This window comes from Jaculus jaculus, chromosome 13, assembly GCF_020740685.1.
Source record: "Jaculus jaculus isolate mJacJac1 chromosome 13, mJacJac1.mat.Y.cur, whole genome shotgun sequence".
Classification (NCBI taxonomy): domain Eukaryota; kingdom Metazoa; phylum Chordata; class Mammalia; order Rodentia; family Dipodidae; genus Jaculus; species Jaculus jaculus.
This window is the reverse complement of record NC_059114.1, coordinates 59,147,245-59,173,701: the sequence shown is the minus strand read 5'-3', so window position 1 is coordinate 59,173,701 and position 26,457 is coordinate 59,147,245. Positions and strand designations below refer to the sequence as shown.

Here is a 26,457-nt window from a genome sequence, read left to right as displayed (position 1 = left end):
CTTTGCTGTATATTTCCATTTAGGTTTGTAGCTGATGTATGAGTCTCAAATTGCTTAAAAATGTAATTCATAGAATAAACTACATGAGGTGGTTTAGTGGGTCAAATATGAGGGTCTGAGTTCAGATCCCCCAGGACCCACATAAAAGCCTGACATGACGGCAAACACCTGTAATCCCAGCCTTGGTTAAGTGGACATGAACATCTCAGGAGTTGTAACTAGACTATCCAAATTGGAGAGCTCTGGCTTCAGTGAGAGATATGGCTTGTAAAATAAGGTAGAGAACTACACGATACCAGAATCAACTTCTGTCTTCTCCACACATGTACTGAAACACATGCACATGCATGCACAGATGCACACATAATGCACTCATATACATACTGCAAACAAGAATGTACTTGGTTATGTTGATTTGTTACCAGAATTCCACGGATTATTTAGTGGTAGAAAATGATTAAGAAGTACTTGTACTTCAAAGCATTTGTTGATGTTTTTCTTCTGTCAGGAAAGGTCCCTGGAAGTCCCTGGGAGGACTCTGGAAAGGAAGCATTACCTCAATTTGAGAATGTCCTGTTGACATGAAAGCTTTTGCTTCCTTCTTTTTCTGTTGTTAACACACTTAACAATATGATTCTCTATGAGTTGTGAACTGTTGCAACTTTCAATTGATTCTTTCCTTCGATCTCCTGCTCCGCTGTATTCTTGGGTGATAGAAAACAAAACCTCATGCTGTCCTCTGTTATTTTTTACTTTGTTATTTTTTAAAATGGTGGAATGAAAGCCTTAAGGTTTGGTTTGTAAGGTTTAAGTTCATACTTTCTGTGTAATCACTGAAAATCTATTGCCTGTGAGAGCTACAGGCCAATGTGGTCCACGGTCAGCGCCCTGGGCTTTCTGACCAGCCAGGCTCTGCAAGTCCTGCGTTACAGTTAGTTGTAAAACATCTTTATTTGATAAATACTCGTGGCTTGAGTACATAGTCTAGCAACAAATTATGTTTTATAAGTTTTGTCAAGTGGCTAGACAAAAGTAGATGAGAGATGCAGTTTCTCCACACCCGAGTCTTACGGTTATTTAGACAACTTAACATTTTTATCTTTGCAGGTGACACAACGCAGCTACTGCATTCTAGGCAGTATTCTCAATGAGGACAAAAAGGGACAAGAAACCCCTTCCAGGAAAGGGAGGTCAAGCTTCTGTCAGCTGTAGATCTTATAACTTTTAAGACTTTTTGTTTTGTGCTTCTGCACTGATTTTTGTTCATTTTAATATCTTCAAACCACTCTTAGTAGGAGAAAAAGAGAAAGAGCACTTTGAAACTTTCAGTATCCTTTAACAAGTGTGCTGGGTTCACGTACAACATAATGCCACACCTGTTATTTTCAGAAAGATATATTTTCTACATATTCTTGTCTCTTGGCAAGTCACTTTGCATATATATCCCAGGGACCACTGCTGTTATTTCAGGTTTATGTTTGTATTTTATTCATGCTGCTTATGCTCTGGCCATGTGCTGTGCTTCCATTTCGCTGTGCTTCAATGCAGGATTCTCTGGGAAGCAAATAAGCCTGGAGCTTTCACGTTCTACCTGCATAACACTATCACCATTTCAAAACTAGGATATTCCATTTTAAAATACGTGTAAGTTGTAGTCATAGCAGTAGTAGTAGCTTGCCTGCTAATTATTATTTTTCCTTTTTGTCATAGTAGTTGAATATCCTATTGAATCAAATTCTCAAGTGATACTAATCATAAAAAATAAAACTTTAATTCCAGGGCATTTTATCATTAAAGCATTAAGACATACTTGTGATATGTGGTGGTTTGATTCAGGTGTCCCACATAAACTTAGTTGTTCTGAATGCTAGGTTCCCAGCTAATGGAGATTTGGGAATTAAAACCTCCTGGAGGCAGTGTATTGTTGGGAGCAGGCTTATGGGTGTTATATCCAGTTTCCCCATGCCAGTGTTGGCACACTCTCCTGTTGCTATTGTCCACCTTACGTTGGTCAGGGGGTGATGACCATCCTCTAGTCATGCCATCGTTTTTCCTGCCATCGTGTAGCTTCCCCTCAAGCCTTTAAGCCAAAATAAACCTCTGTCCCCCACAAACTGCTCTTTGTTGGGTGATTTCTACCAGCAATGTGAATCTGCAACATTATACAAGTATTAAAGGTACACATTGTGGCATCTATGCACAAATCTGTAACATATTCACATTCATGTATCATTCTGTTTTCATAACAGTTGACTTCAAACCTCGTGCCAGCATGGATACTGTCCATCATATGTTGCTGTTTGGATGCAATATGCCTTCATCCACTGGAAGTTACTGGTAAATATAATGGGCTCATAGTACACTTGGATCTGGAGAATATGCACTTGAAATAATTACTAAGTGTATTTGTAGAAGTATTTTTTAATTGACTAGCAAATAGATATATTTATTATAAAATTATCATTGTGTATATTCATTGTAAGTGGTACTATGTGACATAAGGGTACTGTCATACAAGTATGTATTATATGTTAGGTTCATTTTCCCTCAAAACCTCTTACTTTCCCCTCTCCCTGCCCCACATTCATCTATTTGTTCTCTTAGAGTTTCACTTCTGTGGATCACTATGGAAAGATCAACTCTACAAATCATAGGCATAGGAAAGAATTTCATGCTAAAGACATAGAAAACATTTCTACTGAATAGAATTTTTTTCAACAAAAGAACATTCTTTTTTTTAAAAAGACTTTATTTATTAGAGACAGAGAAAAGGGAGAGAAAGAGAGAAAGAATGGGTGCACCAGAGCCTCTGGCCACTCAAAACAAACTACAGATGCATATGCCACCATGTGCATCTGTCTTATGTGGGACTTGGAGAACCAAACCTGGGTTCTTTGGCTTTGCAGGCAAGCACGTTAACTGCTAAGCCATCTCTCCAGCCCAACAAAAGAACAATCTCATTGGAATCATGTGGTTAGCATGTTTTGTCATAATTATTTAGTTCACCATAAATAATATCAGTATTTGTCAATGATTTAATAAATATATCTGTTTTCATGCTTCATACATCTTTGTGGAGAAGGCCTCAATCTCACAAATCCTGGGGGATTAGTGCTACTGTTATGTGATTTTTTTTATAAAGTTCATGATTTTATCCAAAGAACACACTTCTTTTCATTGCAAGTTCTTTTGTACCAAAAACTGCACTACATGCTCTGGTCATACCACTATGTCTGTCCTAATGTCTTTACAAAGCAAGTATTTTAGTCCCATTTTACAGAAGACAACAAGCCTGAAACTCAAAGAGATTTATGAACCCATTCAAAGAAGCACAGCTGGGTAATATGAAACCAGGATTAAACCTTAAATATATAATTCAAAAAGAAAATAATTTCCAATTTACATTTTACCACACTGTCTCCTGTGTACTCAAGTAATTATGGTTTTGGAAAAAACAATTTTAAACACTGATGATTCTTAATATTATATCATAAGCAATCAATGAATTTCTATTAAATGCCTGTCATAGATCAAAAGTAGATGTCGTGAGACGTTCTGGAATAAACATGTTTTCTGTTCCCAGAAATGTGTAGTATAATAATATCTTGAGATATTTTTCCCCTTTCATTGTTCTCTGGTATTCTTGTAAATCTGTTTACTTTGAAAATAGCCATGCATCTTAAGCCTTTTATTTTCCGCTGACAGAGCCTTTGTTATATTTTCAGCAGTCAGAATAACTGGAGTGCTTACTCCTCGCTGAGAAGGGATCTGTTTGGATGCCCCATCCCTATGCCAACTGATGGCCCTTTCTCTGTGCATCCTAATATTCATTAGTCTGATGTAAGGCATGCAGCAATTACTTTCTAGTCATTTTTATAATAAACAATTGCAATAGGTATTTGGGACTGTTAAAAGCAAAGGGCAATTAGTGGAAATCTCAGTGGAACCAGTACCATCAAAGCATTTGTTAATAGGCTTAAATAATTTGGTGAAAGGGGCATATCACATAAGAACCAAACTAACATGACTGGATTTATGTAAAAGTGGACTCAGCAAATCATAGTTAATACCCTTTAATAGCAACATTCCAGATTTTGCTCTTCAGTTATTTTTAAAATAAAATTCTGCATTAAAATATTATTCTTTGACTGTCTTTTCTGAATCGTTTCCAGCAAGTCATAGTCTCTGTTGTTTATACCTTCAAATAGCGCTTCTGAAATTAACAATATGTACTTTTGAATTAGAATTCTTAAAAATAGGAGGAATACATGCTGTTTCAATCTGATTTAGTTTCACATAGATTGAAGTGAAGGAATGATAAAATAAAACAACATTTAAGGGCTGAAGAGATGACTCAGTGGTTAAGGCATTTGCTTGCAAAACCAAAGGATCATGGTTTGATTCTCTAGGATCCACGTAAGTCAGATGTACATGGATGCACAAGTGGGCGCAGGCGTCTGGAGTTCCTTTGTAGTGGCTGGAGGCCCTGGAGCACCCATTCTCTCTCTCTCTCTCCCCCCCCTCCCTCTTTCTCTCAGTCAAATAAATAAATTAAATTAAATTAATATGTTTTAAAAAGAGAAAAAAATCTAAAATTAATAGCACTTAAATGCTATTGTGATTCTGTTAATAGCAGTCATATAAAATGAATTAAGTGTAGTTCCATGATATTAGAGGGTATATAAAAACAAGTACATTATTTTATCCCTTTGAAATATACATTAGTATTCTTAAATAGACTATTTTTGAAATTATGTCTATAAAACATATTGGCAGAGAATGCCAAGATGAAGGAAAAGATTAAAAGAAAACATAAATGGAAGTAGAAAGTGGAAAGTTCTTGCTATATCTATATATGTTAGTTTGCTAAACTTACTTCTTAAAAAGTAATAAGACAGAACCAAAAGGCAGTGAGCTAACTGGGTGTTTCCCTGGGAAGATTATTTAGTATATATGATTTAATCATGTTAGAGAAAGAATTATACTAGACTAGTTATAAAATATCTCTCTAAAATTCCATAACTCTATGAATATTCTATATACACTAATGATGAGTCAATTTAGGCATTTTAAAGAATATTTCTGCATGCATGTATGTATGTATGTATTTGTAAGGGAAGAGCAAGAAAAGAGGCATGCCAGGACCTCCATCCACTGCAAATGGACTCCAGATGATTGTGCTACTTTTATATCTGGCTTTACATGGGTACTGGGGAATCAAACCTGCATCCCTAGGGTTTGCAGGCAAGCACCTTAAATACCAAGCCATTTCTCAAGCCCAATTTAGGCATTATTACTAGAAGCTTGGATAGTGTATAGTGGTCAACTTACCATAAACGAGTAGCCACTCTTTTGCCAGTATGTGGTATCTTTGAGTAATTGTAATTTGTAATAAGACTGTACTAATATTATTTTAAATATAATTTCAAATATTTTCTTGGTATCCCATGTTTTCATGTATTCTATAGATTTGTAATAATTGGGCTGGAGGGATTGCTTAGTGGTTAAGGCATTTGCCTGCAAAGCCAAAGGACCCAGGTTCAATTCTCAGGACCCACTTTAGCCAGATTCACAAGGGAATACACGTGTCTGGAGTTCATTTGCAGTCGCTAGAGGCCCTGGTGCACCCATTCTCTCTCTCCCTCCCTCCCTCTCTCTCTCTCTCCTTCTTCCTCTGTCAAATCAATCAATCAATAAACAAAATATTTATAATAATTAACTTTATAGCCATAAAGCAAGGAAAATAATTGATTTTATGATTCATCTTCTTTAACCAATGCAAAGTCTTCCTTTCACATTTAAAAATATATCCAGTACTTGTTCACTCTGCACAATAAGAAAGACACGCATGAACCAAAAATGTCCTAGTCACTTTGACTTTACAAACCAGCCTTTCATTCCATTTAAAGTTATTGTAGAGCATTATCCTCTACTGTTTGCCAAAATCCAAGTCTCTCTTTTAAAATTAGAGCTCACTGTGTCTGTATTTCATGGGCTAAACTCCTAGGTTGTTTCACAATAGCACCCATGGCCTCTCCCCCATTATCTCACCTGCTCAGCCCTGGAAAGCATTGTTTGGTGCCTGACCCCTCACACTCCTTCTCTCACAATTGGATCATAATACTCATAACAGAAATCTATCAATGTCCATAGTCCTTCATGCTTTTTCTCAAATTTTTAAATCATGAGATTTATCACACTCATTCTAGACTTATAAATTGATTACTCAGCTGTTCCAAAACATAGAAAGCATTTCAAAGAAGGCTTCCAAACTTTCACACATTTGGGGAAGTACTATACCTGTTATGACTTTTGATTCTAAATAATATCAAGAACTCATCCACACTTTAGGAAAATCTTCAGGGAATACAAAGCTGCTTTAAAAAAAAAAGAAAGAAAGAAAGAAAGAGAAAAAAAACAATAAGATAGTTTGACAGCAAAATGATAATCTTGGATTTTCCTATTTTGTTCATTAGTTAGGGCCACTTCATACCTCCATGAATTTTCAGCTGATACTGTTTTCATTACCAGCTCTTTGGCAAACAAGTATGTCTTCAATATAGACAACATTTTCTTTCAGAAATTATGAAGTAATAATTCGTTCTCTGTCTTCAGGCAGCACTTTTAATGTGAAGGCAGAGAGCTGTTCTGGTGATATCTCACTGGTGTGCTGCCCTCCTTTGCTCTTTGTAATTTGCCTCTTCTACTGTTCATTAAAATATATTTACAGTTATATTAAGTTTACATGAAAATACTAGACACAGCATGAAGCAGTTTTCATTATGTAGTCATTTTAATTTTAAAGTTTTTTTTTTTCTTCCACACACATTCTAGTCTTTTGTGTCTCATTCCAAATTAGCAGCTCACACTGGTAATGTGTCTAGTTAATTATATGCATGTGCACTTAAATTGCATACATTGATGTGAACCTTTTAATATACTGCGAGGTGGTCTCTTAATAGTTAGAGTGGGTCTGATGCTCAATTCCAAATTAACATACCTCTGGGGGATGCAAATAAGGACCACTTAAAGGAAAAACCATAGCTCTGCTGACCCATATGAAGAAGAAGGCAGCTATACCTGCCAGATGTAACTTTAATGCTTTCTTTCTCAGCCGTCTGTTAAAGGAGGAAGCAATTTAACACTTCTGAACACCAAAGAAGAGTAATATCAAGATTGCAGCAAGTGTGGCAATAACATGGAGTGCTGGACTTTACATGTTCTTGTAGTTTCAGACCAGAGCAGATTTGTGGGCTGCATAAGAGCCAGGAGTGAGCAGGTGCTCTACCACTGAGCCACAGCCCAGACCCCTCCTTAAACATCAGCAAGGAAATAAAGGTGCTGGTCTCTGGGCCATTCAAACAGAACTATTACTGTTTTTCACCAAAAAATCTAGCAAATTTTTAGTTCTTAGAAATTAAAATTTATATTTTTCTATTCTATAAAGGCCTTATTTCATTTTTATCTTTACAAATTTTTAGCTGATGAGTAGTGATTCACTGAGAATTTCAAGATTTTGAAAATGTAAACATTTATATTTATACAAACTATGGTTTCCTTTACTATAGTTTCAGAATCCCCTTTTTAATATATATATATGTGTGTGTGTGTGTATATATTTGTAGCCTTTTGTATTTCTATTCTATCTAGTGCATAACATAATGCTTAAAGTAACATGGCAAATCTTAAGATACTGTGTCCAGAATATTGAGTGATTTGGGGCACTATTCTACAGCATGGTGATTGCAGATAACAATTGCATACTGTTCACATAAAAGACAGGAAAAGGGATATTGAAAATTTTCACCACCAAGAAATCATATATGTTTTGCATATTTGATAATTTACATATATTTAAATAGATTAAAACATTGCACAAGTGTCATATATTATCTGGTGCACCACTGATATGTTCAACATTCATGTTTTTGTATAGCAGTTAAATTTTTCAAATAACCAAAAACTCTGTGAATACAAGAACACAGAGTGATATAAATTGACAAAGTAGCCAACAAAATTGGGTGATTATAGTAAATGGGCTTTTTATATGTCCAGCCTTATACTTTGGTGTCATCATCTATGAATGGCTAAAACTTTTTAATGCTGATAATAATGTTTTTATTTTAAAACTATTTCTGATGATAGTTATTGCCGATTTATCTCTAAAAATCAGAGGGCTTCTACAGGTTGTTTGATCTTTTTGAAGAGTCCCAGTTGGTTAAAAGAGGCTGTTTCCAGCTGTTCTAACTAGGAAGCATTCTCAAGTTAAAGCAGTGGAATGTTGCCATCCCATGAAATTTCAGTTTAAATCCCTTTGAATTGCTTCTGTTTATTAACCACCTGCTGGGTCTTTTTAAATGCTGCTATCTCCACAGAATTATAGATGCTGGTGAGCAAAATCACACACATACACACACTGCCCCTTCCCAGTTACTCTTTTACATGACTTTTTTTTGGTTTATTTTGTGATGCCATGTTGTAATAAGGCCACAGCATCGCTGCCTTCCTCATGATCAGTTATGAAGAAAGCATCTGCATATATTGCCTTTTGCAACTTCTACATTCCTCCCCTTCTTGTAAGACATATACTCCATAGCAAAACTCAGAGTGACTTCTGCAGCACTTCGTTTCCCCTGACATAGGAAAAAAATTAAACATATAGAGCACACTTCTCTCCATAATTAAAAATAACATAGTCTCTGAAATCTACACAGTTCTTTGTTGAAACCATAATGAAATGTATATTTAAGTGCAGTGACAATGTATAGGCACAATTTCTGTTGAAATAGAATTAATTACATCCATTTTCCTTGTCTACCTTAGTACTGTAACAGAGTTCTATTAAATTTTATATTGGTTCTAGGGAATCTGTTGACTAAAATATAGTTAACATCTGCTCCTAATTTCTAGTCACCAATGATTATGTTCCCCAACTAATAATTTTTAGGTGTATGGATTAGAAGTATTGATAGGAGCCCCTTATCATCTATAAAATTCTTGGTAGGCTGGTATCTACTAAAGCTATGATTTTAAACACTTTGACAGTCTATATAGAAGCATTCACTCTATTGTTTTGAACATTCTCATTTTCTTATAAGAACTGTATCTGTGTTAAACGTTGTAGCAACATTATAACACCATGTTATACTTTGCATAAAGCAAGAACTTCAAAATCAAGGTGTCCTATGTTCATATATTACATGGGTAGTTCTTCTAAGCATTGGCTAAATGATTTAGCCTGGATTGATATACTTCCTTACCTTTAAAATGGGCATCTAATCCTGCCTTAGAGGGCTAGATGAAAAGGCAGGTGATACACAGCATCACCCCTTCCCCCATGGAAGTGGTAGCTTTGTAACACTCAGAATTTGTGGCTCATACTCTCTGATTTTAGGGACTTTGTTGCCTCTCTAATCTCAATGGGGTGAAGAAAGAGAAGGGTGGTTCCATCTATTATCAGACCAGTACTCCTTAATCACCATTCTTATTTAGCTTTCTAATTAGTATTCTTCTAATTTTTTTAAATTTAATTTATTAGTTTTCTTTTCAGTAAATACAGGCAGTTTGGTACCATTATTTAGGCTCATCTGTGATCTACCCCCTCCCATTAGACCCTCCTTGTTATTGAAAATGGGTCGTGCATTGTGGAGTTAGCCCCCAGTTATTAGTATGATAAATGTCTCTGAAAATCATGACCCAACATGTAACTCTGACATTCTTTCCGCCCCCTCTTCCGCAAGATTTCCCTGAGCCATGTTGGGTTCATTTTTGGTCTGCTTCAGTGCTGAGGTGTTGGGGGCCTCTGAGGCTCTGGCTCTCTGATTTGGTAGGAGTTGATTTTTCTCTGCATTGATCTCCTTCCCCTTTGTGCTGGTATCCAGTTCACAGGAAAACATCACCCTTGCTTATTTCGCCAGTTGTCCTTAGTTTCAGTTGGGCCCCTTCTGAGGTATGTTGGGGCAGCTCTCTTCTTAGGATCTGCATCTATCTGGAAAAGAGAAGCAGATTCTCCAACGGAGAGTAAGTTAGCACCCAGAAAATTGAGATAACACTTACTTTTTTGATAGACAGTTTGATAGGTGTAGGCCCTCTTATACCCCGTGATTGATGGTAGCTTGATATTGTAGAGTGGGCTTGTGTTTGGGTATGGTTCTGACTTGTTTCCCAGCTCCAGCTAAGGGTCTAGTACCACTGAGTGGATCAGTTAGCCAAATCAAGAGCAATTGATTCCTCACCATGGCTGTGTACCACTATTGCACTTGTGTGGGTATCACATCCGGTTAATTGTTGCTACTTAGGTTAAACAATGTGTTGCTTGGACAGATCTTGGTCACTTCCCCCAGTCGCCTATGTAGCGCCTTCTGGCACTAGACACGCTGACTGTCTGGGGACTGACTCTCTCCTGGCTTCCAGCCATGTCATTCCATTTTACGTGTCAGCTGCGTATGGAGTCTTCAGCAATAGGGTCTTACCACTGGCCTTTGGTGGGTCATCAATTACTCTGACAGAAGTCTGTCATTGTTTTGGGAAACCTTGTAGGTTTCTCTGATCAAAAGCTCATTGTGGATTGTAGGCCCAAGCTGGAAGTGGGGGTTACAGGTCAGTGTCCACTAAGAAATTGAGGAAAAAGATAACTAATGTACAAGAGTTAGAGAGGAGAGAGATAGAGGGGAGAGGGGGAGAGGGAGGGAAGGAAGATGTAGGAGATTTAGGTCAGTCTTGATCCTACCCTCTCCAGTGTCTTGTGGTTCAGGTGTTTCCTGTAAGGGACTAGTGAAGGTTCAGTCATTTGGTCTGTCTTTTAGGAAGTAGAATTTTATGGTACCATTGCTGTTTGGGTCCGGATTACTGTAGTATTATTCTAATTATTATGTTAATGCATACCCATTACCCTGAAGTTCACATATCTGAACTGAGCAAAATATTCTGTAGGATTATACAGCAGATAATTGGATTTGTATTTGTAACTTTTATGAGATATAATTTTGAAAGGTGAGGAATTCACATCCATGTTATTGATTTTTGTGTTGCATTTTTTTCAAATAAACTATAAAATTTTATATAATGTTTTGGCTATTGATGCTAGATACTTATTGCATTAGAGTTGGAATTTAAGCCATATGGATTTAAACTCAAGTCATTACATTTTTTTTTAATCGAAAGAAGCAATAAGTTATCAGTTCCGATCTTCCCTGGGCAACCTTAGATTTTAAATACCCTTTAACAGATACAACCAGAGTGCCTTAGCAGTTGATCATGCTTCATTTAGATAACTCAAAATAACAGGCTTGCATTTTTCAGTGTTTGGCACATCAAGAATCTATTTCTGTCATGAAAGATTTTCCTTGTGGATTAGAGGTGGAAATACTTCCACAGGAAAGATCAAGAATTCAGAATTGTCTTAATTTTAAATCTTAATTCTTGCCATTTTTATTATTCAAACTTAGAAATGAATTGACAATCAGCAGGTGCCATTAGGAGAACTTACTAGAATGATGAGCACAAGAAACCTAGTTGTTGAGGCATAATGGCCATTGATCAAGAGTTCTGTTGCTTTTTGGCCTTGAGTTTCTTCTTACCAGTAAGAACAATAAGTATCTCTCTACTTTCATAAGGTGACTTTTGCAAAGCAAAAATAGAAAATGTTGTCTTTCTCCTGCTAGTCATTATATGAACAACATATGTCACTTTTTTTAAAGGGAACAAGTGCAGTGAAAGGGAACACAAGGTTTGATCCACAGGTTCTTGCCACTGAATTGTGTCAATAGTTCAGAACCCACTTATCTTAGGTCCTTTTCCTCCTTTCTTAGTCCTGTTACTCACAGTGCCCAAGTCCTGTATCTTCTAGTAGATCACCATGATGTAGTCTATGTTTACTACATGGAAAAAGTTATGAAACACAGCTTTTTAAATTAATCTGGCATTTTTAAGCTCTTATCCTATTAGGCCAGAAAAATGAAGACACTATAAAGACCATAGTCTCTGTGAATGTCTACACATCTTGTTTCACCAACTTTTAATTTCAGAATTGCATGTATTAATTGTGGAATTTCAGCCTACATCAGATATGACAGTAGCCAAAAACCTTATCTTTATATAGTATTTCTACCTGCAAATAAGTATCATAGATTTGATAGGCATATGACAGCCAAACCTGTGAATCTTGGTTAACTATGTGAATTTTAAACTTGTTTAAACTCTCTGAGTTTATTTAGTTGAAAAGTACAACTCATGCTTAGTGCTTCTAAGGCAGTAAAGGTATGCTGGTTTACACTAATAACAGGCAAATAATAATCCCAACATAGTGGTGCTTATAAGTCTTTAATATTTTTAGTCCTTATTTCACCCATGAGAGTGTAGTTTAATTGCAGTTAACTCTGTTGTCTAAGAGCCTGAACATGGAAAATTACAACTGGCATGGAAGCAAACTGCACCACACATTTGCTGGGCAATGTGCTGGGCAGTGTGCAGGTGTGATCAGCGCAGGGTGAAAGGTGTGACCACCAAGCCTCAGTGCTCACAGGCTGGTTGGAGAGATGGCTGAGTATGCTGACACAGTACGGCACCACACATAAGGAAGGGAGGCTGGGTGAGATGGGGTTAGAGAATGTGTCCATAGGGAGGAAAAGCAGAACTGGACACCTTGAAGATCCTGAGTGCACATTTTTCATGCAGAGAGCTAGGAAGGAGTCTTCCAGGCAAAGGGAACAATGGAGAAGAGAGAAATTGAAAACTGGGCAGGAGTGTGGCACTCATAAAGAGGTTTAACTGGAGATATAACAAGGTTGCAGGTCATCAAATGCCTTGTATGTTGTGCTACAATATTTGAATTTATTTGGAGGAAGGTTTTGCAAGATTTTTAGCCAGTAAATGTCATAAATATGGAGCTTAGAAACATTCAGTGAACCATTGCTCTTCCTTATATTTCAGTCTGTTTCTGAGTAGTCATATATTGAAATTTGCATTCCATATCAGAGGAAATAATTATCATGTATAACATAATGCTGTCATCACATTGATGTTAGGCACTTGAATATTTATGGTCCTTGTTGAGAGCTGTGAAAATTGCCACCTAAATCTTTAAATTTAATAGCTTGCAGAAGTGAGACACAAAGTTCATCACATCTGACAGTATTGTTTCTTCAACTATTAAAATAAGAAGTGAAGGAACTTTTTGGCTTTTGGACAGTGTCTAACACCCTAAGCCTTTTAACACACTTGGCATCAGAACATCACAGACATTAGTTCTAGAGTCTAATTGTCTCCTGGTAACAATCTTTTATCATAAATACATTGTAATTGACAGCCAACAGTAATACACAACTGAGTGATGCCTTTTGCAATGTACATTATACCATCTCCTTTTGCTGCCTCATTTATAGACTCAAGGGTCTTTACTAAGCATATCATTGGGACCTCCTGGTTCTGGGTTCTTTACCTCTTTTTGGGGGGCTTTTCAAGGTAACATCCTCACTGTTGCCAGGGTGACCTGCAAGTCACTATGTAGTCTCAGGTTGGCCTCAAACTCACTGTGATCCTCCTCCTACCTCTGCCTCCTAAGTGAGTGTTGGGATTGAAGATGTGTGCCACCACCCCTGGCATGGGTCCTTCACCTCTAAATGTGGGCAGATAAATGTTGCTTGTGCTTATTTGCCTTCCTCTAGCCCCTTCCTGAATGTAAACAGGAGAGTAAACAGCAGTTTCTTCCTGTGTGAAGGAATGTCTTGCCCAATGACTGTATTGGTGCCCCAAATGTTTTCCAGGCTTTGCCTTCAGTTTCTACCTTCTTTAGGAAGCCAACAAGGTCTTCCATCACATCCCTTAAGACCATAGGCCATGGGTATTTTTCCCTATGTGAACCAGATACTGCCTAATTACATGCCTCTGGCCTTGTATGGCCCTAATTTTCCAAAATACAAACATATAAAAGCAATGTAAAAAGATGTGAACTAGAGGGGCTGGGGAGATAGCTTATGGTTAAGGTATTTGCCTGTAAAGCCTAAGGACCCAGGTTTGATTCTACAGATCCCACATAAGCCAGATACATATGGTGGTGCACATGTTTGGAGTTCATTTTCAGTGGCTAGAGGCCTGGGCATGCCCATTCTCCCTCCCTCCATCCCTTCTTCCCTTCTTATTTTTAATCTTTCTTTCTCTGTCATCTAATCTATCTAATAAATAAAAAATAATGTAACCAAACAATGTTTTGAACAAGTCTCATTCTGTAGCAGAACAAACTGAGAGCTATAATGTCATTAGAAAGTATTATTTGTCATCATCTTATCATCTATCAAATTTGATCTATCAGGTGTCTCAATGATCCTCAAAAGCTGTCTTGCTCATATCAACACAGCATCCTGGGGAGAGAGGTTTCCATACAGTAGCTGTTGGGCCCTTGTGAGCTCACAAAGATACCTAAGCATCACAGCTATTGGGGGTATTCCAGGAACAAATGTCTTTGCTTGGGTGCTCTCCCCACAATGAAACTCTGTCCTCAACCATGAACCTTTTTTTTTTTTAAATTTTTTTAACATTTTCCATGATTATAAAATATATCCCATGGTAATTCCCGCCCTCCCCACCCCCACAATTTCCCATTTGAAATTCCATTCTCCATCATATTACCTCCCCATTACAATCATTGTAATTACATATATACAATATCAACCTATTAAGTATCCTCCTCCCTTCCTTTCTCTACCCTTTATGTCTACTTTTTACCTTACTGGTCTCTGCTACTAAGTATTTTCATTCTCACGCAGAAGCCCAATCATCTGTAGCTAGGATCCACATATGAGAGAGAACATGTGGCGCTTGGCTTTCTGGGCCTGGGTTACCTCACTTAGTATAATACTTTCCAGGTCCATCCATTTTTCTTTACCGCTGACTAGAACTCCATTGTATAAATGTGCCACATCTTCATTATCCACTCATCTGTTGAGGGACATCTAGGCTGGTTCCATTTCCCAGTTATTATAAATTGAGCTGCAATAAACATGGTTGAGCATGTACTTCTAAGGAAATGAGATGAGTACTTTGGATATATGCCTAGGAGTGCTATAGCTGGGTCATATGGTAGATCAATATTTAGCTGTTTTAGGAACCTCAACACTGTTTTCCACAATGGTTGGACCAGATTGCATGCCCACCAGCAGTGTAGAAGGGTTCCTTTTTTTCCACATCCCCACCAACATTTATGATCATTTGTTTTCATGATGGTGGCCAATCTGACAGGAGTGAGACGGAATCTCAATGTAGTTTTAATCTGCATTTCCCTGATGATTAGTGACGTAGAACATTTTTTAGATGCTTATATGCCATTCGTATTTCTTCTTTTGAGAACTCTCTATTTAGCTCCATAGCCCATTTTTTGATTGGCTTGATTGATTCCTTATTATTTAACTTTTTGAGTTCTTTGTATATCCTAGATATTAATCCTCTATCAGATATATAGCTGGCGAAGATTTTTTCCCATTCTGTAGGTTGCCTCTTTGCTTTTTTCACTCTGTCCTTTGCAGTGTAAAATCTTTGTAATTTCATGAGGTCCCAGTGATTAATCTGTGGTTTTATTGCCTGAGCAATTGGGGTTGTATTCAGAAAGTCTTTGCCAAGACCAATATATTGAAGGGTTTCCCCTACTTTTTACTCTAGCAGTTTCAGAGTTTCAGGTCTGATGTTAAGGTCTTTAATCCATTTGGACTTAATTCTTGTGCATGGCGAGAGAGAAGAATCTATTTTCATCCTTCTGCAGATATATATCCAGTTTTCCCAACACCATTTGCTGAAGAGGCTGTCTCTTCTCCAATGAGTATTTTTGGCATTTTTATTGAATATCAGGTGGCTATAGCTACTTGGGCTTACATCTGGGTCCTCTATTCTGTTCCACTGATCTATATGTCTGTTTTTGTGCCAGTACCATGCTGTTTTGGTTACTATGGCTCTGTAGTATAGGTTAAAATCAGGTATGGTGATACCACCAGCCTCATTTTTGTTGCTCAGTATTATTTTAGATATTCAAGGTTTTTTGTGATTCCAAATGAATTTTTGGATTGTTTTTTCTATTTCTATGAAGAAAGCCTTTGGAATTTTGATAGGGATTGCATTAAATGTGTAGATTGCTTTAGGTAAGATTGCCATTTTCACAATATTGATTCTTCCAATCCAGGAACAAGGGATGTTTCTCCACTTTCTAGTGTCTTCTGCAATTTCTTGCTTGAGTGTTTTAAAGTTCTCATTATAGAGATTCTTTACTTCCTTGGTTAGGTTTATTCCAAGGTACTTTATTTTTTTTTTTTTTGATGCAATTGTGAATGGGAATGATTCTCTGATTTCATCCTCTGTGTGTTTGTTAGCATATATGAAGGCTACTGATTTCTGTGTATTTAGTTTGTATCCTGCTACATTGCTGTAGGTTTTGATCAGCTCTAACAGTTTGCTAGTAGTCTTTAGGGTCCTTTATGTATAGAATCATGTCATCTGCAAATAATGATAACTTGATCTCTTCCTTTCCAATTTGTATCCCTTTTATGTGTGTCTCTTGCCTTATTGGTATGGCTAAGACTTCCAAAACTATATTAAATAAAAGTGGGGACAGTGGACACCCTTGTCTTGTTCCTGATTTTAGTGGAAAAGCTTCCAGTTTTTCCCCATTTAGTAATATGTTGGCTGTCGGCTTGTCATAAATAGCCTTTATTATATTGAGATATGTTCCTTCTATTCCCAGTCTCTGTAGGACTTTTATCATGAAGGGATGTTGGATTTTGTCAAATGCTTTCTCTGCATCTAATGAGATGATCATGGGATTTTTGTCCTTCAACCCGTTTATGTAATGTATTACATTTATAGATTTGCGTATGTTGAACCATCCCTGCATCTCTGGGATAAAGCCTACTTGGTCAGGGTGAATGATCTTTTTGATATATTCTTGTATTCTGTTTGCCAATATTTTGTTGAGAATTTTTACATCTATGTTCATGAGGGAGATTGGTCTGTAATTTTCTTTTTTTGTTCTATCTTTGCCTGGTTTTGGTATCAGGGTGATGCTGACCTCATAGAAGGAGTTTGGTAGAATTCCTTCTTTTTCTATTTCCTGGAAAAGCTTAAGAAGCAATGGTGTTAGCTCTTCCCTAAAAGTCTGGTAAAATTCAGCATTTAATCCATCTGGGCCTGGGCTTTTTTTAGTTGGGAGATTATTGATAACTGTTCGGATCTCCATGTTTGTTGTAGGTCTATTTAAGTGATTAATCTCATTTTTATTTAATTTAGGTAGGTCATATAGATCAAGGAAATCATCCATTTCTTTCATATTTTCATACTTTGTGGAGTATATGCTTTTATAGTATGTCCCTATGATTTTTTGAATTTCTCTGGAATCTGTTGTGATGTTACCTTGTTCATCCCTGATTTTATTAATTTGTGTCTCTTCTATCTTTCTTTTTTTAAGATTTGCTAAGGGTTTATCATTCTTATTTATCCTTTCAAAGAACCAACTCTTTGTTTCATTAATTCTTTGGATTGTTCTTTTTGTTTCTATTTCATTAATTTCTGCCCTAATCTTTATTATTTCTTCCCATCTACTGATTTTTGCTTTGCCTTGTTCTTCTTTTTCCAAGGCTTTAAGGCGAAGCATTAGGTCATTTCCTTCGACCTTTCTAATTTCTTAAGATAGGCACTTAAGGCTATAAATTTACCTCTTAGAACTGCCTTCATTGTGTCCCAGAGATTTTGGTATGTTGTGTTCTCATTATCGTTTGACTCTATAAAGTTTTTGATTTCCTTTTTGATTTCTTCATTGACACATTCATCATTTAATATTGTATTGTTTAGTTTCCATGATTTTGTGTATGCTCTATAGCCTTTCTTGCTACTGATTTGTAGTTTAATTCCATTGTGGTCAGATAGAATGCAAGGAATTATTTCAATTTTCCTTAATTTGTTAAGATGTGCTTTGTGTCCTAATATATGGTCTATTTTAGAGAATGTTCCATGTGCTGCTGAAAAGAATGTATATTCTGCAGCCTTTGGATGAAATGTCCTGTATATATCTGTTAAGTCCATTCCTTCTATGACCTCATTTAGTCCAGATGCCTCTCTGTTTATTTTTTCCCGGGATGACCTGTCAATTGATGGGAGTGGGGTGTTAAAGTCACCCACCACCACTGTGTTTGATGTTATCTGTGACCTGAGTTCTAATAGTGTTTGTTTGACGAATTTGGGAGCCCCCATGTTAGGTGCATATATGTTTAGGATTGTAATGTCCTCCTGTTGGAGTGTGCCCTTAATCAATATAAAGTGACCTTCCTTATCTTTCGTGACTAACGTCGGACTAAAGTCTACCCTGTCCGATATTAGGATAGCAACCCCTGCTTGTTTTCTAGGCCCATTTGCTTGAAACATCGTCTTCCACCCTTTCACCCTAAGGTAATGTCTATCCTTTGTAGAAAGGTGAGTTTCTTGGAGACAACAAATTGTAGGATCCTGCTTTTTAACCCAGTCTGCGAATTTATGTCTTTTTGTTGGGGCATTGAGGCTGTTAATATTAAGAGATATTATTGAAAGGTGTGTATTTATGTTTGCCTTTTTTTTTTTTTTGTGGTTCTGGTTCTACCTGTGCTCTCTTTTGTTAACTAGTATTTGAGTACTGCTTGTTTTTTCTAGGTTCCTTATATGACTGCTTTTCCTTTTCTTCAGCATGGAGGATTCTATCAAGTATTTTCTGTAGAGCTGGTTTTGTCTTCAAATACTCCTTTAACCTGCTTTTGTCATGGAATATCCTTATTTCTCTGTCTATTTGAATGGATAACTTTGCAGGATAAAGTAACCTTGGTTGACAGTTGTTATCTTTCAGAACTTGGAATATATCACCCCAAGCCCTTCTGGCTTTAAAAGTTTGTGTTTAATAATTTGCTGTAATCCTGATGGGCTTACTTTTGTAGGTAACTTGATTTTTCTCTCTAACTGCTTTCAATATTTTTTCTTTGGTGTGTGTTTGGAAGTTTGCTTATAATATGGCAAGGAGAGGTTCTTTCTGGGTTTTGTCTGGCTGGGGTTCTAAAGGCTTCCTGTATCTGTATTGGCACCTCTTTCCCAATTTGGGGGAAATTTTCTTCTATGATTTTGTTGAAGACACCTACTATGCCTTTTGAGTGAAATTCTTCTCCTTCTACTATGCCCTGAATTCTAATATTTGATCTTTTCATAGTGTCCCGAATATCTTGAAATTCCCACTCATACTTTTCTATAAGTTTGTCTTTCTCTTTGTTGGCCTGTATTAGATCTGCCACCTGGTCTTCTAGCTTAGATATTCTGTCCTTTCCTTCATCCATTCTACTTCTGAGATTTTCTACAGAGTTTTTTATTTTATTAACTGTGTTCTTCATTCCTAGTAATTCTGACTGGTTTTTCTTTATTATTTCTATTTCCTTATTTATGTCTTGTATTGCCTTCTTTATTTCATGAAATTGTTGTCCTGCATCTTCTTTGATTCCTTTGATTTCCTCTTTAAGTTCCTCTTTGACTCCTTTGGTTTGTTCTCTGACTTCTTTGAACATATTTACAATCATTCTTTTGAAATCTTTTTCAGGCATTTCCTCTAACTCGTTCTCTCTGGAGGTCATTTCTGATGCATTAATATTTCTAGGTGGATTTATATCGTCTTGCTTTTTAGTGTTTCTTGTGTTATAATTTATATATTTTTGCATCTTGGATTAAGTTAATGCTTTGATTTTTCTAGCTAGCTGGGTATTCTTAGCTGTATCAATTGATTTGATGTTATATATTTTCAGGGTAGGAGCTTAAGGTGTTAGATGTGGCTCTTAAGACTCTGAGAGTATCTACAAAGGTGCTCCTAGGAGTTGAGTTTCCCTGCTATAGGAGTATTCAAGTAGGCTGAGTGGAATAATATACCGGTAGATTCTAAAAGTTAACTAAACACTGTAGCCATTCAGTCAAAAACAGCCCCAAGTATGTATGCCAGAGTAGTTATTATAACAACCAGATCCTCTATCAACACAGAGGCTAAGATTTCTGGTCTGTTGAGGTTTCCCAGTCAGCTTGTGACCAAGTGAGACCCTTCCCTGGTGCAAACCCAGTTACCCTGGATGATTTTGGTCTCAGTCAAGTTGCTGCCTGGGTCTTCCGGCTGCTGCTCTGATTTCTGAAGCTGGGCACTGGCTTTTCCTGTGGGGCAAACCAAGCCTGGCAACTGTGGCCCTGCAGATCAGCACCCCCGCTGCTGGAACTGCTAACGCTCCTGGGTCTGCTGCTGCTGGGGCTGCTGGTACCGGTTCCGGAGCTGCCGATGTTGCTGCCGAACTCTGCTCCTGCTTGGGTCCTGCTGTCGCTCAAGTTGGCGTGGCCGGGTCCCGGGACGCTGCTCTGTTCGCTGGAGCTGGGCTCAGGTGGTGGGGGAGGGGAGGGAGCCGCAGCTGCTCTGGTTCTCTCGCTGCTCCACATGTTCTTCTACCTGGTGGTCTGCTCCTCCGCTGCTTACTGCCGCTCTCCCTTCATGTTTCCCGAGTTGCGGAGAGCACGGTGTGAGGGAAAGCTCCCGCACCTGGCTTTTCCTGCAGCTGGAGCCGAGTCTGATGGCTTTCTGGTGCGCCCTGCCGCGGCTGTTGGCGGAGCTGCCGGGGGCCAACCATGAACCTTTTGATCAAGTGAGTGCTTTGTTAAACAACACATTACATTAAATAGCTTATAAATTATTTCACTTGTATCTCATTTGATTTGCATGAAAAACTGTGTGAAGTAAGTAAGATTATCTCTGCTTTGCAGGAGAAAACATAGATAGTAAGGTTGAGTGACTTCCAACATGAAAAAACTTCAAAACTGTTCAGAAGTTTTTAAAGATTATATATAAAATCAAAAACCTTTAACTAGGTGAGAACAGCACTAGTCTATGGGCATAAACATAGATATATAGAGGGCAATTTAATGGGAATAAAAGTGAGACACTTATATCGCCACCTCCAATCCTCAGAGAACAATGCAAAAGATGGGGAAGAGTGTTTAGAGCCAGAGGATGGGGAGGAGTGCTGTGGAATGCAGACGTGCTGTGGATGTTGCATTTATAACATCATAGTGACTGTCATGGCCTGCACAACACCCTCACAATATTGGGCCTGCCAATATTTTATCATGAACAATGGAGGACAGTTGAGGTCCCCATCCCTCCCAGAGCAGTTATTGTCAGTTAATGGTGACTGGGGGCACATTTTATTCAGTAGTATAGCCACTGGTAAGTTCATGTCCTTGTTAAATAACTCCCCACCCATGCTTGTCCATGCAACCCCAATTAAACATACACACAAACACACACACGCACACACACTCACACACAGCATCCAAATAAAAGGGGGGCTAGTTTGGAAAAAGAAGGGATTCAATGGAAAAGTGTAGAGAAGAGGGTCAAGAGTAGGTAAAGAGGGCTATTATGATCAAAATGTATTATATACATGTACAAAATTGTCAATAAAAATTTAAGAAAAAAACTTTTAAGTGGAATACACATGTTTAAGTGGAATACACATTGATGAGGGTTAGAATTTGTTGCATGGTCATTTATTGACAATTACACTGATCCCCAGTGGGAAAATATGCAAGAAATTTCTGTCAGTCCACTTCCAGATTTCCACTACATTATGTTTGATTGATACATGATTCTGGTTTATGCTTGCTTTTCTACCTGATTTCTCAGAACACATTCTTCCTATGAATGAATGTATAAAGTATAGAGTAGGATTCTACTATGCAGGGTTATTTTATATAGATAACAGACAAGGAAAACTCCTTTCATGACTTTTTTTCCATATGGAAATTGTCCTAGGCTATATTTGGATGTTAAACCTTTAACGGAATATACTAACTATGTAGTGATGTAATTTACTTTGAAATACACATACTGTTGTGGAACATTATATACATGTAACTACTTGATTATTTATTGCAACTACTTTTTTTCAGGTTTTGTGATGAAGGAACCTGTTCCGATAAAGCCAATATCCTCTATGCCTGGGCAAGAAATGCTCCTCCCACCAGGCTCCCCAAAGGTACACCATAGGTCTTTTACACAGCACTATGCTTATCTGCTCATTAGTGGTCATTTTACAAGCTATTTCCAGTATTTTATACTGCTGTTTCACTCTGAAGATGCCAGAGTCACCCATTTCATACTGACAAGTTTTCATTTAGTTGTTACTTTGCTCTCACCTCACTTTGGTAAGTAGTTTGCCCTCACAACAGCTTAGATTGAATTAGAAAATGACCTCAAACCACCTTTGACATAACGCACATTGACTCTTGACAACAGGAGCATTTCATCAGCCAAGAGATCGAGAAAATAAATCGCTATTTCAGCAAACAGAATTTTTTAAAACATATAGTCCTATAACCTAGGTATTTAATGTGATGTGAAACCCCAGCTGGCTTTCAGACTGCCTGTAGGCTGTTGTACTTTCCAATGTCTGAACAAATTACCAGACTCTGTCCATTACCTGATGTTTCTTAAAATTAAGGGAGTATGAGAATCTGTTAGAGAATACTTCTGCTATGGTATTCCTTCCCTGACTCATGCTGGCATTACTAATTTAGCTCTGTTTTGCATTGCTTCAGATTAGCCTCAGCATTCCCTCTAGTTTGCCATGTGGCCACTAACAGGTTTAAACACAAATAGGTAGGCGTGTCATAGATTTCTTGATAGTTTTAAAGCAGACATATTTTTTTTCTCTGCCTGTGAATTCTCCAAAGATATATTTGAGAATGTCATCAGCAAGCTCCATGTCTATTAACCCTGAGGCCATTGGAAACTCCAGATACCAACACTTCACCAGCATACTGGCCTTTATATTCTTCATGACAGCTGGTTTCTTCAATAACACCTTTGTCGATGACCTGTTTTCATATGAGAAGGAGAGAAATTCCTCTGAGATATTCCTGAGTCCATTTAGTATAATCAATTAGAAAATAAAAATGTGCTAATGTATACAAAATAAAAGCATATTGTTTATCCTGCCTTCTGGGTATGTGCATAGTAAATGGCCAGCAGGAATGGAATTTAGTTTTCTTTCGTTCTCATTTTTTCAAAATGAGCTGTCTGGTTAGTGTGTGACTACTATGGAACTAAAGTAGGAACTATAGAATCCTACACAATATTGAGAAGGAATTTTATCTATTTGTTTATTTCAGATTTGTGTAACAATTTCATATGGTATAAGCTATTTTATTTCTTATGGACTTTATATGAGCAAACTAAACTTATTACATTAGCCCATTTAGATTTCCATTTCTAAAATATTAATTTACCTTCTTTTGTACATTTTTAGGTGTTGGATTCAGAGTTGGAGGAGAATCTGGAAGTAAATATTTTGTTCTGCAAGTACACTATGGAGATATTAGTGCTTTCAGAGGTTAGTTTTGTATTTTTGAAAATAAACAAAATTTTAAATAGTATATTGTTTAAACTAGACATGCTATCCACATAATGGAATGAAGAATTTCCCATACTCTCTGACAACTAGAGCAAACTGCCTTTGTTTCCTCTAATTTGTATTTTTTAAATGTTACTTGTCTATATGTGAACATTCCCTCCATTTCCTTTCTCTTTTGCTGACTTTGTGTATTGTCTTACCTGTTTGCTTCTATTCCTGTCAAAGGTGACACTCATTCCAACCAACATTATTAGACAATACAGAAAGGGACTGGGAGTTTGCTTTACTATTAGCAAGCCATTGGAAGAACCTACAGGTTCTACAGTACCAGGCAGGTTTCAGGCACTTGGGCAAGAGCACTTCATATGTAATCTACGGCTGCCCATGATGAACCCATCTATTATACACACTGCACAGAAGCACAGACTCCACTCACCAGTTAGACACTGCTAAGTGCTCCCAGGCACCTGTTGCTCTAGCTGCAACTATTGTGCCCATTCTTTAAGTACCCATTTCTTATTATAGAATCATTACCATGAGGAATGGGCCTTGTTCCCAAGGCAACCAAGACTGGTGCTTATTATTTGTTCTGCTGCATTTAGCCAAATACCAGCTGCATTCTGGATTCACACTCTTGTGTTCATGACAGTGTAAATATTAACAGAATTCTTCATGGCTTGTTTTTTCTTTCTTTTATGTTTTTCTTTTACTATGCCATGCTGACTTATACTCATTCTCCTGGATTCTCTCATTTCCTGTTATGTTTCTACCCACTGATCTGATATATTTCCTTCTGAAAATACCTTCAATTTCTATCCAGCAACAAAGGGTAAAAGCAGATGTCTGTCTGTTCCTATATATACCTTTGGAAGCTATTCCTGGCAGAGCACTGTGTGCTGGACAGAATTCATAGGTTCTCATCCCTCAGAACTACCACAGGAAATTGTCTTCCCCTGAGGAAAAAAATACGTTGAAAGGAATATTTGTATATCACTGAAAACATAATTAGTACTAGAATGAGATCTGTTATCAATTAAATACACACCTGCAGATCCACCTATGAGCCTCACTTCCAAATAAAGTTTATATTAATATTTTTTAAATACCTGGAATTATCAACATGTAGCTTTCCATTTCTGCAAAAGTATTCACTGCCAAATGCTGAGACACAGTTCTGTTGAAAACAAGGAATAATGTTTTGTTTTAGGAACAAAACCAGAAGCTATCTGCTCTAAAACTAACCATGTTGGTGTTAGTGGAATATGCAGATGCTAACACTGCTGACTTCTGAAAAATTGACCTCTGTACACATGTACACACAAGTGTGTATGCAGCTATGCATATATGTGCCCTCACACATGCACATGCATACACAGACCCATGGATAAAAGAAAAAGTCTTCCTCCATGTGTACATTCAGTATAATTAGATATCATGTCCCTTAAGCTCTACATGGTTTAAACTAGTTAATAAACTCAAGAGAAAATATCAAATCTCACTAAAATAATGAAATGTATTTGTGTATATATTAAATTGGGGGCAGGCAGAGGAGAATTATAAACTCAACACTACAAGAGTTTGGGTGATGGGCTGGAGAGATGGCTTAGCGGTTAAGCGCTTGCCTGTGAAGCCTACGGACCCCGGTTCGAGGCTCGGTTCCCCAGGTCCCACGTTAGCCAGATGCACAAGGGGGCGCACGCGTCTGGAGTTCGTTTGCAGAGGCTGGAAGCCCTGGCGCGCCCATTCTCTCTCTCTCCCTCTATCTGTCTTTCTCTCTGTGTCTGTCACTCTCAAATAAATAAATAAATAAATAAATAAAAAAGAGTTTGGGTGAATCTGGCATAGTTTAGGATGCTTTGTTAACTAATGTAATATCTTAGTAAGTAGCTTTCCCATTCCATACAGTTGGTATATAATAATAATTGTTCTGGGCCTTTGTTCTAAAGAGAAAGGCTTTTTTTTTTTTTTTTTTTTTGCTGGCAAGCACCACTGCCATATCTCAGGTGAGCCCAGCTTTTTTTTTTAAATTAATTTATTTATTTATTTATTTGAGAGCGACAGACACAGAGAGAAAGACAGAGGGAGAGAGAGAATGGGCGCGCCAGGGCTTCCAGCCTCTGCAAACAAACTCCAGACGCGTGCGCCCCCTTGTGCATCTGGCTAACATGGGACCTAGGGAACCAAGCCTTGAACCGGGGTCCTTAGGCTTCATAGGCAAGTGCTTAACCGCTAAGCCATCTCTCCAGCCCAAGAGAAAGGCTTTGTTTTAAAAATGAGCTACCTACCTAATTATTTTGGTACCTTAAAAACTATTAACATGAAAAACTAAAAAAATTAATAGTGTCCACTTATAGGGAACTGGTTAAATAAATAATGAATCAAAAAATAACAATTAAAATTTAAGGCAGACTATATAAAAATACATGTATGTGTGTATTTTTGCAATGGTGAGGAAGAAAGAAAAAAGGATGTAAAAGTGGATGAGCCAGAAAGGAAGGCATGCTTATTTTTTTTTCAATGTTAACATTGTCTTTTTTTTTTTTCCCCAATTTTTCAAGGTAGGATTTCTTTCACTCTAGCCTAGTTCAGGCTGACCTGGAATTCACTCTGTAGTTTCAGGGTGGCATTGAACTCAGAGATGATCCTCCTACCTCTTCCTCCAAAGTGCTGGGATTAAAGGCATGCATCAACACACCCAGTTTAACATTGTCCTAACAATATATTTTTAATTCCACAAGTAGAAGTGCTGTGCCACTACTGAACATACCAGTCAGTATATTTCATTCCCACTTATGTACTCATAACAAAAAAGACTTAATGTGAATTTGTGTATGCCTGGTTTTCCATAGGAGTTATTTATATTTTAAACAGGTTCTGTGTTCCAGCCTCATACTTGTCTCTATGCATAGTTAGAAGTAGAGAATAATAATGCCTTCTAATTATTAAATGCATTAAATATATGTGTATTCTACACACACACATATGTATACACATATAGTTCACACAAATAGAATCACATATACGCATACTG

General features: G+C 37.4%; 1 protein-coding gene across 8 annotated transcripts in view; it reads left to right on the top strand.

The window, feature by feature from the left end:
- Nucleotides 1-26,457, top strand: part of Pam (peptidylglycine alpha-amidating monooxygenase) — a 192,280-nt gene that overhangs the window by 53,932 nt on the left and 111,891 nt on the right. For all 8 annotated transcript variants that reach the window (XM_045132249.1, XM_045132247.1, XM_045132246.1 and 5 more), the window contains exons 4-6: nt 2,250-2,337; nt 21,964-22,049; nt 23,322-23,405. In XM_045132249.1, the coding sequence (XP_044988184.1) occupies nt 2,250-2,337; nt 21,964-22,049; nt 23,322-23,405 (258 nt within the window). The remainder of the gene's footprint in view (nt 1-2,249; nt 2,338-21,963; nt 22,050-23,321; nt 23,406-26,457) is intronic.